Here is a 16,184-nt window from a genome sequence, read left to right as displayed (position 1 = left end):
CCAGGACAGCCAAGGGGAGGGGAGGTCTCCTCTGAATAAGGTGTGTGCGTTCAGCCCTGAATTGGAGAAATCATCCTGGTAGCTCTCACTACGGGTACCTAGACTGGTACTGGATTAAAGGTTATTTCTTCCAAGAAATGTACTGTTGAACATACAAAGGCCAAAGGATGGATGCTCTCTGGGTGGACTGTCTGGACTTAGAAAACAGAGGAGCAACGTTGAGGGCCCGAGGGTCCTTCCTGCTGCCCTGCTCCCACCCGGTTGCAAAGAGGAATGGATTGTACATCCAGAACCCGCTTGGCCGTCACCATCCCACTGGGTCTCGGAGGCTTCTGTGGCCCCTGACCCAGCCCCTCCAGCCGGGATGTCAGGGCCTCGCAGGAGCCAGGGCAGCACCCAACAGGCATTTCCACAATCCCTATCTTTCTCACCTCTCCCCCAGGCCAGGCATTTAACCCCCCAGAGCTGCTGTTCATCCATCAGTAAAATGGATAGAATAGTATCAATCTCGCCAGGGTGTTATTTAGATTTATTTATTAATGCTGGCAATATACTCAGAGCCCTCAAGATTAAAGCAATAGATCACCCGGAAATATTATCACATCCTGTTGCCATAGAGATGGGTCCACCCTCCCGGTTCCTCCTCAGAGCCCTGTGCCGAATTAGGCTCCGAGGGTCTGGGGAGCAGAGCTGCACCAACCAGGACATTAACACTAACAACTGTGATAATTAAATTACACAGAGAGGAAGCCCATGAAATATGTATGGGAAAGAAATGGATTTGATTCATTTAGGCAAATGTGCATGTTTTCCCATTAGAAATGGCTCCCCCAAGCCTGGGGCTGCTTCCCTGCGGCACTCATCTCTTTCGACAAGGCAGAGAGATTGGGGACCTAGGTAGGGACCTAAGTTGGAAGCAGGGGTGGGGCAGAGACCCAAGTACAAGCTTCCTGAAAGCAACAGCGCTGCTGGGGCCCAGAACTGAGGCGGGTGGCCCGAGGGCACAGCGGTCCTGGGCAAGACCCTCATCTATCTCTCACCAGCGACTCCCCTGACTTTTCCTCCACCTGCCTCTTCTGTAAGATGGGGCGGCACTGGGGTGACCCAGGTTTTGTTGTAATGATTCGAAGAGACAGGAACGAGGCACAAACTGCCCTCAGCGGTGACCCCTGAGAAAAGGGGAATCACCCACCCCTTTGCACCAGGCGAACTCTCGGCTTCAGAACCGGGTCGGGAAAATTCTCTACGTGTGGTTGTCTAGTTAACTTCCTGTCTAGCAGGAGCAAGCCGCGGCCACGTGAACTGGGTCACAGACGCAGAAGCATCAAAACTAGCTGCATTTCCCAACTCTCCCCCATACGTCCCACTGCCCTCACCCTCCCAGCCAGCCCAGCCCAGGATGCTTCTTCCAGGCAGCCACCCTGTCCACCCTGAGTGGCCTTACTCAGCACAGGCCCAGGGACACCTCCATCCTGTGGACAGGGACCAGCTGCCTCTACTCCTCCATGCACCCTTCCTGCCCAGGATGGGAGTAAACCTCAGATGGGACCCCAGCAACTCGTCCCTGCCCTGCCTGGACCAGGAACCTGAGGGAAGTCTGCTGCCAGAGGCCTGGGCCCCCGAAGGGAGGAACTGGTGTCCCAGCTTGGAGCCAGGCCCACGTGGCACTGGCCGCTCCTTCACTAGCTCACCTGGGAAGGTGGCTGGATGTGCCCTGGGCCACAGCCCTCCTGTCTTGGCTGTGGTCTCTTCTCAAGGCCTCTCACCCCCTACAATCCCTGTCCCTTGGGATGAATGCACCACGCCAGAGCCCCTTGCAGCAGGCACTGTCACTCTGCCCATTTCACAGATAAAGAAACTGAGGCTCAGTGAGCTCGGTCATTAGCTCACAGTCACCAAGCATGTCAGCAGGGGCAGGATTCAGACCCAGCTCTCCCAGAAAGGCTTGTGTTCCTAGCCATGTTGCCCCTCTTGGAGGGAAGGGCTCTGTGTCAGGGGTGGAGTGTGCGCAGGGGTCCTGATTTTGTCCCTTGCTGCACCCCACCTCTCTCAGAAGTTTTACAGAGCCCTCCTCCACCTGTGTGTGCCCCATGAGGTCCAGGGGAGAACAGCTCGGGTGCCCAAGGGCAGCATCATTAAGGAGCCCAGGTCTCCCTGACACAAACAGAGGCGGCTCAGTGAGGCGCCCTGCCCAGGAGCCACCAAGCACCCCTCTGAGGTCCCCGTGGGGCATCCCTTCCCTGGGAGGTCCTGCCTGGGCCTGGTTCTGACGTCATCCTGGATGGATCTCAGTTTAGGCCTTGTGTCCCCCTCAGACCAGGAGCTCCTTGCCAGCTAGGACAGGGCCTCCCCACCACACACAGACACACACGCACACAGACACACAGACACACACACACACACACACACACACACACGGTCAAACCAGCTCTTTCCGCTTCAAAGCCCAGCGTGCTCTCCCCAGCACCTCACCGAGGCTCTGGAGACCAGCAGAGTCCCTTCCACTGTGACCCTGGGCCCCGTTTCCGTGGTCGTGGGGTCAATGAGCAACGCGCTGGTGACCTTGCACTGCACAGTATCTTAGCAACATCCCTTCACCCGGTGCCATGTGCCAGGCACTGTTCTAGGCACAGAAGAGACTCAGGGAACAAAGATCAAAGCCCCACCTTCGTGAACCTCACAAATCCACGTCAGATGGCTTGTGCCCAGGGTTGAGGGGGTGACCAGGGAGCCTCGCTGAGAAGGTGACAGCCAAGCAAACCCCTGAAGGAAGTTCAGGAGCTGACCACAGGGTATCAGGAAGAAGAGCGCTCCAGGCACGGACACGGCATGTGCCAAGGCCCTGGGGCACCGACTTCCTACTGTGTCTTGGTACATGAAGGCACCCTGTTGAGCTCCCAGTGCCCAGGTGGGGGCCTGGCACCTGCCACGTCCTTTACAGTTACTGTATCCCTGGGGCCCCACGACCACCTGACGAGAGTTAGCCCCATTTTGCCGTTGAGGAAACTGAGACTCAGAGATCTTAGGTGGCTTTCTAGAGGTCACACACTCATGTGTGCGACTTGATCACAGGTCTCCTTGGCTCCAAGGCCTGTGTCTGTCCATGTGCCCCCCACCCCCTGCCCCACTTAATGCCATGAGTCCAGCTTACCTAGCATTGGTGTTGATATTCCTCTTGGGGAAAGGATGAGCAGATGAATGAATGAACGGACCAACAACAAGACGCGCCTTGCAGTCTGGCTGGGCAGGGGGCTGGCCCCGGGGCCCTGTCCAGAGTGGGTCACAGCTGGCTGAGCCCAGTGTCCGCTGAAGCCACCCTGCTGCCAGGCAGCCTCAGGCCAAGCCTAAGGGAAGCAGAACCGTGACCCCAGTCAGCCTCTTCCAGGACCAGGGCAGGCATCTTTGGTTGACTGACAGAGGCTGCACTCACACCTACTCTTGTCTCCAGAGGTGTTCTGATGCACGCCTGGACTGCAGTCCCTCAAGGGTGGCAGCCAGGAAAGGTGTCAAGATGCCCAGCACCACCCCTGCCCTCCGCTCCAGCCATCACCTCCCACCTTTACCCCATGGGTCCCAGCCACACGAAGCTTCTGCTGGTTCCCAGCAAGAAGCCCCTCGGGGGCTTCCCTGGTGGCGCAGTGGTTGAGACTGCCTGCCAATGCAGGGGACACGGGTTCGAGCCCTGTTCTGGGAAGATCTCACATGCCGCGGAGCAACTGGCCCCGTGAGCCACAATTACTGAGCCTGCGCGTCTGGAGCTTGTGCTCTGCAACCAGAGAGGCCGCGATAGTGAGAGGCGCGCGCACCGCGATGAAGAGTGGCCCCGGCTCGCCACAACTGGAGAAAGCCCACGCACAGAAACGAAGACCCAACACAGCCATAAATAAATAAATGAATAAATAAATCAATTAATTAATTAATTAAAAAAAAAAAAGAAGCCCCTCGTCCAGCCCTTGGGTATGGCGTCCCTCTGCCCAGACTGCTCTTCGTGGCCACTCCTGCTTCTGAGGCTCAGCTCAAATCCTGCATCCCCCAGGTGGCCTCCCGACCCCCGGCTCCATCAATACCCCCTTGGAGACCCTGCCCACCAAGGGTTGACCACTTGTTATGGCTGCAATGCTCAATGCAGACCTTGTCCCTAGAGCAGCCCTGACGGTGCATTGCTCTGCCCTCCGTCCCCAGCAAGCCACCACCAGGCTCTGCAGAAAGCACGTGGGGACAGAACCGAGCTGTCTTTGCGCATCTCAGGCAATCTGTTTTCTCTTTCCCAGAGTGCTGCAAATCCATTTCCCTGACAGTGATGGGAATGGGTATTGTCTGTGGTGGGGAGAGCACATTATGAATGATTCCACTTGAATCCATTTCTAAAAGGAGGAAATCAATACGCTTTTCCTGGTACAGTCTGCTCCCCTCACCTGACCTCTCCGCTCAGGCCCCAGCTGCTCTCTGCCACCACCCTTTCTCCTCCTTCCTTCCCAGAAGGGGCTGGTCTTTTCTCAGAACCACCCACAGACCTCAGGAAACCAGGCTTCTCTTCCAGGGAAAGTGCACTCACCCCCACGGGTCACCAGGGGAGAGAAACTTGTTCTGTGCTTGAGAAACCTCCAGAGACCCAGCCTGGGACCTCCGAAATCACAGTCAAGGGCAGGCCTGCCATTTGCTGGGCACTGCTCGGCATTCACACACATTGTTTACAAAACTCGTGGGAACACCAGGACATCTGTCCCAAGATCTGCCCTAGGACCTCTACCTGATGGGCAGGCAAGGAAACTGAGGCTCAGAGAGGCAAAGCGGTTCTCCCAAGGACACACAGCTCAAATGTGGCAAGATCTAGGTGCAAAGCCTGGTTCTCTTCTGCAGCTACACGAGCCGGCTCCAGGGACCCAGGGTCAAACCCCAGCTCTGTCACCACAAGCTGCGTGAGCCTGGACAAATCATGTAACGTGGGCAAGCACCCTCCAAAACAGGCTGGTACAACTGCCTAGGACAGCACCACGAGTCTATCCAGAAAGGGCCCAGCCAGCCACGCTGCGAACGGGGCAGCCCATCGCTGGCCCTCATCCCATCCTGCATCTGATCTCTGCCTTCTCCCTTCCCAGCAGACCTCCGGCCTGGCTGTGTGTTTCAGGAAGTACAAACCTTTGCCCAAGGATGCCCTGGGCCTCGCCTGGCCACCCCCCTGCCAGGAAGCCTCAGCCTGTGTGACAGCAGCTGTACACACCCTTCTGGCCTCAGGCTAACTTCAATCATGAGTGTCCAGTGAGCATTCTCCTTACTTTATGAACCCTCCCTCGCCCCAAAGTCAGGCCACTCACTTTTCTGTTCTGCTTTGGAAACACTTCCACAAATCCACTTTCCGGAGGCAACATGATTCAGCAAAAAAGAAGCTAAGGCACCACGCAGAGATCGGGTTCCAGCTGTGCCACCAAGTGGCTGTGTGGCCTGAGACACCACCCTTCCCTCTCCAGCCTCAGTTTCTCCCTCTGTAAAATGGGAGGGTTGAGCTAGATGCATCACCAGGGCCCCTCCAGCTGGGGACACCGCCTCATTTCTGGGCAAGTCAAGCTGCCTCAAGGGGTTTGGCTGGTCACTGGAAGAGGAAGCAGGATCTCTGAAGGGTCTGACATCAGAGAGTGAACACCCAGCCTGGAGGTTACACTCAGCCCTTCTGCTCACAATTAAGCCCGGGCCAGTCACTGGGCCCCACCCAACCGTGAGGAAACCAGGAGGTTCCCCCTTCTGTGTGCCTGGAAGGTGGCCAGCTGAGCACACATCAGGGAGCAGCCCACTGACTGCCACCCACACCCGCATCTCCCAAGCAGGGGCTCGGGGGGAGCTGCCTGGTGACGAGAGGGAATGGGGAGGGGCCGCCTGGCCCTCAGACCAGCTCTGAGCCCTGTGCGGAGAGGAAGGAGAGCCCCAGCCAGACAGGCTCTCGGTGGGAGCCCTCGTGCAGCTCCCTCCTGACCCCTCCCTGGACACAGCCTCTGCTGGCTTCTCCACTTCACACTGTCCCCACTCCGGGGATCTGGCCCAGCTCAGGCCCTTGTGGCTTCCCCTGGGGCCTGGGTGACTGGTCGGCCACAAAGAGGTTTCCTGGTCCAAAGACCCTCCTCTGGGCACCTGGCTCAGGCCGGGGGAGAGGAACAGCCCTGACCACAGGGACCTGGGGCAACAGATGCCCTCAGGAAGGGGCCGGGGACAGCGCAATCACCACTGGTGTGACAGGCGGAGGACCAGGGCCTCGGGGCCAGCACCAAGGGCTGGGGGGTGTAGGAAGACTCCAGGACCAGACAACTGGGGACCCTCCTTGTGCCCTGCCCCTGAGCATTCTCCCAAGGGTGCTGTGCGTGGAGCAGCTTCATGGGGGACAGAGCAGGAGAGGGAAGACCACGTGGGCAGGCACCTGGGATCCCAGAAAAGCAGTAGTTGGGGGTTGGGAAGGTCCGAGGGAGGGGGTTGCAGAGGAGGGGGAATTAAACCTTGGAACTTACTGCTGGTCGTGTAGCTTCATCCTCATACGCAGGACCTGCCAGGACCCGGAGCCACCTTGGGGAGGAACACAGGTCTGGGAGAGACAGCCCTGCGCAGTTACAACCACATTTACTGCGTCTTCCAGCGATGCCAGCCTTAGGCAGGAACAAATGTCTGCCCAAGACTCTGACACTGTTTGTTCGTTGACCTTAAATTCGTCTGAGGAGCCCGGGGCCGGGTGAGAGCGGCAGCAGCCCTGCCGCCAGACACCGGACACAGGGTCACTGCCGAGCTCTGACCCCAGGCCTGCCCTGATCCCGCAGCCCCTTCCTCCCCCCTCATCCCATGTTTCCAAGGACTCTGCCAGCACCAGGCCCCGGGACCGCAAGGACGGCCCACCGGACCACTCTGACCTGCTGCCCACCAGCCTGGCAGGACACGTACCTCCCGGGAGTATCTGCGGGAGGGCAGCTCACTGAGCCTACTCTGACGACACATGTGAGACAATAAGGCTCATAAAAGCTTTGTCTTGACCTTGCTGGCAAATTGCCCACTGGGGACTCGACCCCGCTGGCCTGCCTCAGGAGAAAATTGAGGACACAGTGGGCAGCAGCTCACCAGCATCCTTCAGGGAACCAGAAGGGCATGCACGGAAGCCCGAGCCAGGGCCTCCATTGCAGGAAGCTAACTAAACCCTCCTCCCAACTGGCGCCCCTTGGGTCTGCCCCCAGGGCAGGTCTTCCTGGAACCTCTTCTTCTGAGAAGCTTTCTCTACACCCCAGGTGCCCCACCTGCTCCCCTTCACCACAGCTGAAGGCCTGGTCCTTGGTCAGCTGCCCCCAATACTCATGGGTCCCCACGGGCCAGGACCCAGTGTCACCCCCCCCCCCCTTGGATCTTAGCCCAGCACAGGTCCAGCCTCAGCAAGATCAGGATGTTAGTGGGACGGGATGGATGAATTCACTGATACCCACCTCATACCAACATGATAATAGCATTTCACCTTCTCTTTATTTTTTAATAACTTTTGTCCTAATCAAAAATATGTAAAATACCAAATAAAAAAATTTAAGACAAAAAGGAAAGAAACTCATAAACTCACTGTTGACATAGTCATATATTTCCTTCCAGCCTTTTCGCTGTTTAGGATTGGGGACGATTTTGTTGCCTGTGTTTTGTGCTCAAGGTCACATTGCAAGGATTTTTTTGGTGTTAACTCATACGTCTAGTAATCACCGCACCGCATTCATATTAATCACTCCATGATTTAGATAGTCTTCCTCTAATGGGGACTTTAAGTAGCCACCGATTTCAGGCCACATAAGTATGGCCCCAGGTCCTCTCTCCGGGCGTGAGTCGAGGTCAGCATGTCCAGCATGCCCAGGGCAGATTCCCACCTGGCCTCCCTGCTCGGAGCGCTGGCTTTAGTAAGGCTTTGAACCAGATGCCAATGGCTTTCCAGCAACTATGGCTGGCACCGTCTCAAGAGCAGGTCTGGGAATTGCCCCCTCGGGGCCCTCCCCGTGCAGCCCCGGGTCCTGCTCTCACCTCCAGCCTGAAGGGGGAGGACTTCTGCCCAGCCCGGGCTCGCCCTCTGGACCCCTCGCTCCCTCTGCCCCCCACACCCGCCAGGCAGGGCTGGCCCAGGCCGGCCTCGCACTGCTTGTCTGTGAAACATACCTGACGACGACTTGGTTACCAGTCTGGAAACAAACATACAGCGGGGAGAGCGGCGCCTCCCCGGGATGGAGCCCTCGCTGCCCCTGCAGGCCTGGGGGGCCATGCCTGCCCCTGGGGAGAGGTCTGGGACGCCCTTCCTCAAAGCACATCCGGCCAGAACAGCTGAGGCAGGAACCAGGCTGCCTCGTGTCACGTCACTAAGGCCTCAGGCCCCGGGAGGTGGGGCTCCCTGAGTCAGCGCTCCCTCCCACGGGTTCTCTGCCTCTCTGCACCTCTCCTCACCGCCCCCTTCTCCTCTCCTGACCAGCTGCCTGCCAGCGGCGTGAAGCTCCCTCCTGGCCCCTCCCTGGCCACAGTTTCTGCTGACTTCCCCACTTCACACTGTCCCCATTGGGGGAGCCTGACTGGCCCAGCTCAGGCCCTTGTGGCTTCCCCTGGGGCCTAGGTGACTAGTCAGCCCCAGATAGGTTTCCTGGTCCAAGCACCCTCCTCTGGGTTCCTGGCTCAGGCCGGGGGAGAGGAGCAGCCCTGACCACAGGGACCTGGGGCAACAGATGCGCCCAGGAAGGGGCGGGGGACAGCGCAATCACCACAGGTGTGACAGGCGGAGGACCAGGGCCTCGGGGCCAGCACCAAGGGCTGGGGGGAAGACATGGCCACCGGCCACAGGTGACCAAGCGCGGAGTAGCCCCGGGGCAGGCAGAGCCCAGGGGGTGGGGTCGTGCTCATGGGGAGCTGGGCAGGGCCAGCAGAACCCATGGCTCCTGTGACATCACCGAACACATGACATCACCAAAGAGCTGGACCCACACAGCTCACAGGCACCTCTGGGCACAGCCCCTCTTCCAGGCAAAGGCAGCACATGCCAGACAAGAACTGGGGACCCAGTTGCCAGCAGCGGTAGGATGTCCCCTGGGGATCCCTGCTTACTGGGGGATAGAAGGTGGGGAGAGGGCTGCTAGGGTGGGAGGCAAAGACAGGAAAGCCCGAATGGTCACTAGGAGATGCTGTCAGCCTCCGCGGGGGTGGGAGGGGCGCATCCCAGCTGCAGAGGCCACGCCCTCCCAGGCAGCCTGGTCCAGTGGCTGGTTGAGGCAGGATCATAAGGGCCTGGCCATCTCGGCCCGCCGTGGGACATCTCTGAGGCCACTCCAGGCTAGCAGGTGGCCTGCTGGCTGCCCCGCTTCTCTCTGCCTACTCTATCCCAAGGTCATTCTCTAAAAACTGTCCAGCCCAGTAGACTCTGTCTGAGCCTGGTTCCAGGATGCCAGTGTACAAGCCTCATGATTCCCAGGGATGCCGCCAAGGTGCTTCCCGAGGCAGCTGGGCACAGTGAGAGGCAGCAGGCCTCTCCGGTCTGTGTCCTGGACCTGCCCATCTCTTCCCCTGGGGCTCACTGCCTGCTCCCCTGTGAACCAGTGTCCACCACAGCACTGCCAAGCCCGGTTCCTAACCCTCGCCATGCCTTCCTTTCCCCACACTCTCCTTCCTGCAGCCTTGGCCCTCTGCCAGCTGCTCGCCACCACTGCAGTCCTCAAGGCCTGCTCAGAGCCCTACAGGGCTTCGTGCTGTGACCCCTCTGAGATTGCCCCCCACCCAGGTGCCCTAATCCTGCCTCAGCCTTGGCTTCAGCCTTCACAGGCAGGACAACTGTGCCCTGGGGAGCCTGGCCGGAGCAAATGAAGAATAGGTCCCCTGGGTCCAAATGTGCAAGGTCAGAGACAGCTTGGGGACAGGCCACGGAGAGCTGCTAGTGGAGCTTTGACTTAGAAGGTACCGGGTTGTCCCACCTTGGGGATTTCTCATCCGTGAGACACGGAAGTGGAGGGCCCAAGGACCCAGCTGGAGGGTCACTCCTGGTTGGCCCAGTTGTGGGACAACCCCGCCTCACATTAATGATGCCACAAAGAGCGGAACCCCACCAGTGCTGTAAAGGGTCACTGGGATGAGTGCAGGTGGGGCTGTGGGCATCAGCTTGGGAAGGAAGACGGTCAAGGGAAGGGCTTGAGGATCCCGCCTCAGCGAGGCCACGGGGATGCCGTGCTGGTGAGTGGATGGGTATCCAAACAGGAGGCCCAGGAGTGCAGGCCAGCGCCAGCCGTGGCCACCCCCGCGGGTGTGACTGTGACAGCACGCACACACCGGTGTATTCGTCTGCTAGGGCTGCCATAACAGAGTGCCACCGACCGGGAGGCTTCAGCAACAGACATTATTACCTCACCGTTCTGGAGGCCAGAAGTCCAAACTCAAGGTGTCGGCAGGGCTGGCTCCGTCCGAGGCTGTGAGGGAAGGCTCCATCCCGGGCCTCCCTCCTTGGCTTATAGAGGCCCGTCCTCTCTCCGTGTCGGGACAGAACTCGGCTGGGTGACCCTTCTGCTCTGCATGACCCTGACCGGGCTTGCTCTGCAGTGCCCAGCTTGAAGCGCAGCTGGTCCAGGATGTCCACGCCCAGGCGCTGCCACTCCCATCCTGGTCTCAGGGCCTCCCCTGCAGGGCCGCCAGGCCTCTGTGTGGTGGCCCAGTGTTCCAGCAGCAGGTAGTCCGGGCAGAGATGCTGGGAGCCAGGCCCAAGTCCCACAGCAGAGGTGGGGGAAGCGGCCTGGAGAGGAGCCCGGGGAACCAGCAGCCTGGAATGGTAGGTTCTGCTCAGCAGGAGGGGGACATCAGAGCAACGGTGCCCAGCAGGCAGAGCAATGCCAGACTCTCACCCACACTCACACCTGCCCACACACACGCTCTCCCTCATTTGCACACTCTTAATCACACGTACTCATGCACATCAGCACACTCACAGACACATAATCGCCCTCACACATCCATACACATACCGATCACACCCACACACATCACACACATGCATACGTCACACGCTCACATACAATCACACTCACAGACTCTCACACTTAGTTACACACACAATGTCACCACAGCACAAAGCTGTGGACCCCTGGGGGACAGTCATGGAGAACACACGAAGAGGAATCACCTCCTCAGGAATGACTAGCTGGACATCACCGTGCGCCAGGCTTGTCCCAGGTGGGGGGCAGCAGCAGAGAAGGAAGGAGACGGGGGACGTGGGTGCGAGGGCGCAGCGCTGGTCCAACGCCGACACCCCCTTTCCTCCTTTAGAGATTTGGCTTCATAATTCGCGGCCTCCACCCCAGAGGTGCACCCACAGGACATCCAGCTAGCAAATCGTTCAGCCCTACTGTGGCTTTTCTGTGTCTCTTAAATCAGTTATCCATTTTTACAACTCAGGAGATAACACATAAAATCTAGATTTCTGGCTTCCCTTGAAAAACTGGAAGATCTTAGAACTTGTGTGATGCCAGCCTGAGTGCTGGGCCCACCAGCTGGCCTCAGCCCTAAGGGGGCCTTTCCAGCTCCGCCCCCCAACCCCGACTCGTGCCTGGAATTGGTGACCTCCATGTCATAAAAGGGCAGTCCATAGAGATGTCATTTCCTGCTAAAGCGTCAGGCTGGAGAGGAGGTAGCCCTGTCTGCGGCCACAGTGGAGCAGGGCAGGGCCACTAGGCCTGGCGTCCTCTGGTGAGGCCGCGGGGCACACACCTCACGTCTCCCCATTCCCTCTCCCGGGGCCCCACACAGCTTCCGGCCCCTGGTGCCTGCCCCATGCCATCCCAGGGACTTGACCCAGGATAAAACACAGCCCAGGTTCTCCAAATTCCACTTCCGAGGTGGAGCCCATAACTCCAAGCTCTGGACAGCCTGGGATAGAGGTTCTGCGCCCAGAAGGGTGACAGTCCCCAGGGCCCCAAATTGCCCAAGGATGAAGGTCTGCCTGGGGACCAGGCTGATGCCAGTCTCCCCACGTCCTCTGCATCCCAGGGCCCTGTCTCACCTCACCAGCCAGGTTTCCACTCCCTGGGGCACCAGCCTCCAGCCTCACCTCTCCACACCCTCCCTGAGAACACCTACCTGCTCACACAAGGCTCATCGATGGCCGGGTTTCAGAGCAACCGAGATGACCCAGGCTCCACCTCCTCGGTGAACAAAAGAATTTCCAGACCCCACACAGAACAGGTGACATCAGGTAATAACACCTACCCTCAGCATGGTTGCGAGGATGACAGCACAGGCCACGATCTGATACCTAGCAGGTGCCTGGGGAGATGACAGCTGCCGGCATGATTATCATCAAGGAGAAGTTCACATCCTCTCTTTACTAAATTTGGCCAACATCGAACAGTGGAAGAGATTCGTTAATTTCACCATATGTCCTAATTGGAACCATAGCCTGAATCACTACCACTTGCCAGAAGAAAAAGGAGAAAAAGGCAAAAGCCAAAAAAAAAAAAGGTTTTTTCTGACTTCCTACGGTTGGAGCAGTTATCAGGCAAATGTCTATCCTCTGATGCTGATTCTGGGATTTTCTCGACAGCCCCGTCCTTGTCACCCGCCTGCACTGGTTTTTGTGTCAGCAGTCATCCCCCAGCCCACGACTAAGGGGAACACCTCTGAATTCCAGGAATAACTATGTGCTAACAGTGATCTTTCAGGCACCGTAGTACAGAAAGCAGTTCACTGAGCAAATCCTCACAAAGTAACTGCCTACGTACGGGTGGTGACGAGCACATTGGAACTGAGCCCACCATGGTCCCTGCCCCAGGCATCTCAGGGCAGAAGAGAGGGGGCGACAGACGCCACATCTGCCTATGCAGCCCTCTTAGGGGGCCCCTGGCAGGGTGCTCCATCAGCACAGAAGTGCTAGGACCCCTGCATCTGTGAGCTGCCAGGGCTCGTCTAGACATGTGGCTCCCAGACCAGCCATGTGCAGAGGAGGCCGCGATGTGCAGGGAAGCCTCCACCTGTGTTACAGGGGCAGGAAGCCCCAACTCCAACCCCGCAGGGGGACCTGGGAGCCAGGTGCTCCGAGCCTTCACGTCCATTAGAAAAAGGTTCATATGTGCCCAGATGTTGAAGAAACAGACCAATAATAATCAAGTCATCTGTACAAGGCACGATGCTTTGCATGTGTTCAGCTGAGTCGGTGAGGAAAGGAAGGAACAGGTACCACTGACACTGAGAGGAGAGATGGCCCAGGTGTCACTCCAAATCCTCCAGGCCTCACCTGTCTCTGTCCCGAATCCGTGTGTTCTCTGACATACTCCACACAGATGAACATTAAGTGCACGCTCCCGCCCTTGCCGGGACTCGTTGCTGGCATCCCCAGGGAGGCCATGGCATCCACATACACAGGGAGGAACCAGGGGTTAATACCCTGGACAAAATTTTACCCAGCAGCGCACAGGAACAAGTGGGCAAGTTCCTTCCCCTCCCCCACCCTCACCCCGAATCCCAAGGGATAACCCTGGGCACAGCTGCTCAGGGGCCCTGGACTCAATCAAGTCCAGCACAGTGGACAGCTCCTGCGTGCTCCCCCTCCTGCCTTGCCCACGGGCCCGGTCCTGGCACCCCCAGCCTTGCACTCCCTAAGAAAAGCATTCTTTGCACAGAGGCACCACATAGCATCACTCACACAGGGCACACGTGGGAAGCATGAGTCCTAGGACATCATCACTACAAGGGTTTTCAGGGCTCCCTTGTCTTGTTCAACCCCAAACCCCTTCTTCCATTTTGTAGATAAAGAAACTGAGACACAGAGGTGAGCGTGGAATTTGTTGTCCAAGGCCACACAATTGGAAGCACGACTAGAACTGAAGTCACATCATTTGTCTCCTCGGCCGACTCAGCCCTCCACCCTGCTGCCTCTTTAAATGGCCCTTGGTATGTGTGTTTATGACAGGGCCCCAGCAAGACGATACTGGAACAAAGGTAATGGCATTTAATGGAGATAGCTCAGGCACCTGGAGCTCCAAGAGGTGAGGATGTATCCTGGGGTGAAAAATCGATCTTCCTGAAACTTCTCGATTAAAATCCTGGCTCCTGACTTCTGGTGCAAACCCATTTTCTCTGTTCCCTCTAAGTTCAACGTGGACCCTGGAAATGGTGTAGTAGACGAAATACCAAAGGAGATCTCTTTAAAGAAAAGAAAGGTAAGAAGGTGAGTTGGCTCTCCTGCGCCCGACCGCCGCTAGCTCGTCGCGCCTCTCTTGCAGCCTGGTCGGCACCGGCTTCCACTCCCGCTCCAGCCTCCCTCCATTTCGGCTCCAGCCTCGCACCCACCTCCGGCTCTCAGTCAGCCTGTTTGCATCCTCCCTCCCGGTTCCTGCCCTGAGCCAGCACCTACTCCGGGATTCCGTAACCAGACCCTCAAGCCATGGCTGGTCCCTTCTCTCGTCTCCTGTCTGCCCGCCCGGGGCTCAGACTCCTGGCTTTGGCTGGAGCTGGGTCTCTAGCCGCTGGGTTTCTTCTCCGCTCGGAACCTGTTCGAGCCGCCGGCGAACGACGGAGGCTGTATCCCCCGAGTGCTGAGTACCCAGACCTCCGAAAGCACAACAACTGCATGGCCAGTCACCTGACCCCAGCAGTCTATGCCCGGCTCTGCGACAAGACCACACCCACTGGTTGGACGCTAGATCAATGTATCCAGACTGGCGTGGACAACCCTGGCCACCCCTTCATCAAGACTGTGGGCGTGGTAGCTGGTGATGAGGAGACCTATGAGGTATTTGCTGAGCTGTTTGACCCTGTGATCCAAGAGCGACACAATGGATATAACCCCCAGACGATGAAACATACCACTGACCTGGATGCCAGCAAGATCCGTTCTGGCTACTTTGATGAGAGGTATGTATTGTCCACAAGAGTCAGAACCGGCCGAAGTATCCGGGGTCTCAGCCTGCCTCCAGCCTGCACCCGGGCAGAGCGACGAGAGGTGGAGCGTGTTGTGGTAGAGGCACTGAGTGGCCTGAAGGGTGACCTGGCTGGACGCTACTATCGGCTCAGTGAGATGACAGAGGCTGAGCAGCAGCAGCTAATTGATGACCACTTCCTGTTTGATAAACCTGTGTCCCCATTATTGACCGCAGCAGGAATGGCTCGAGACTGGCCAGATGCTCGTGGAATCTGGCACAACAATGAGAAGAGCTTCTTGATCTGGGTGAATGAGGAGGATCATACACGGGTCATCTCCATGGAGAAGGGTGGCAACATGAAGAAAGTGTTTGAAAGATTCTGCCGAGGCCTCAAAGAGGTGGAGCGGCTGATCCAGGAGCGTGGCTGGGAGTTCATGTGGAATGAGCGTTTGGGATACATCTTGACCTGTCCATCTAACCTAGGCACTGGACTTCGGGCGGGAGTGCACGTCAAACTGCCCCTGCTAAGCAAAGATAGCCGCTTCCCAAAGATCCTAGAGAACCTAAGACTCCAAAAACGTGGGACTGGAGGAGTGGACACAGCTGCCACAGGCGGCGTCATTGACATCTCTAATTTGGACCGACTGGGCAAGTCAGAGGTGGAGCTGGTGCAGCTGGTCATCGATGGAGTAAACTATTTGATTGACTGTGAACGGCGTCTGGAGAGAGGCCAGGATATCCGCGTCCCTCCGCCTCTCCCCAACAAGCATTAACTCCCATCCCCAGCAGATGACTCAAGACTCCCAGGACCTCTGCCATTCTAACAGTGGCCCCTTCTCCTTACTCTGGATCCTCCCTTTCCCCCCTCACTCCCTCTGTCCTAGTAAAGACTACTGGCTACGCAAAAAAAAAAAAAAAAAAAGAAGGTGAGTTGGTTTGGGACTCCAGGATCAAGGAACAGCACAGTGGCAGGAAGTCTTGCATCCCCTGACCCAACAGAAGAAGGAGGTCCAGGCCCAGTATTTCCCAACCTCCAACCTAGCAAAGGAAGGCAGCCCAGGTGGGCTTACTCCTCCCCTGGATCCATCAGAGGTCCCCTTCCCCCACCTCCACACACACTCACACACACACACACACACACACACACACACACATACCCACCATTAGATAAGCCCAACACCACCAGCAAGATTGATCAGTTGAGGGCTTCCCTGGTGGCGCAGTGGTTGAGAGTCCGCCTGCCGATGCAGAGACACGGGTTCGTGCCCCGGTCCAGGAAGATCCCACATGCCGCGGAGCGGCTGAGCCTGT

At 57.8% G+C, this 16,184-nt stretch overlaps 1 protein-coding gene across 2 annotated transcripts; it reads left to right on the top strand.

Annotated features, from left to right (window-relative positions):
• The first annotated feature begins 8,999 nt into the window (after positions 1-8,999).
• Positions 9,000-15,784, top strand: LOC101316396 (creatine kinase U-type, mitochondrial). Of its 2 annotated transcripts, none has more exons than XM_073807855.1 (3): positions 9,000-9,054; positions 13,759-13,997; positions 14,103-15,784. In XM_073807855.1, exon 3 carries the CDS (start codon positions 14,396-14,398, stop codon positions 15,644-15,646), a length of 1,251 nt encoding a protein of 416 aa, XP_073663956.1. In that variant the 5' UTR covers positions 9,000-9,054; positions 13,759-13,997; positions 14,103-14,395; the 3' UTR covers positions 15,647-15,784. The 2 variants fall into 2 exon arrangements, with proteins under 2 accessions (XP_073663956.1, XP_004321121.3); XM_004321073.4 differs by lacking the exon at positions 9,000-9,054 and adding an exon at positions 10,147-10,200.
• Positions 15,785-16,184: the final 400 nt, after the last annotated feature.

The sequence above is a fragment of the Tursiops truncatus genome, chromosome 7 (assembly GCF_011762595.2).
Source record: "Tursiops truncatus isolate mTurTru1 chromosome 7, mTurTru1.mat.Y, whole genome shotgun sequence".
In the NCBI taxonomy this organism is placed as follows: domain Eukaryota; kingdom Metazoa; phylum Chordata; class Mammalia; order Artiodactyla; family Delphinidae; genus Tursiops; species Tursiops truncatus.
Note: the sequence above shows the minus strand (reverse complement) of the source record. Positions and strands in the feature narration are given on the sequence as shown.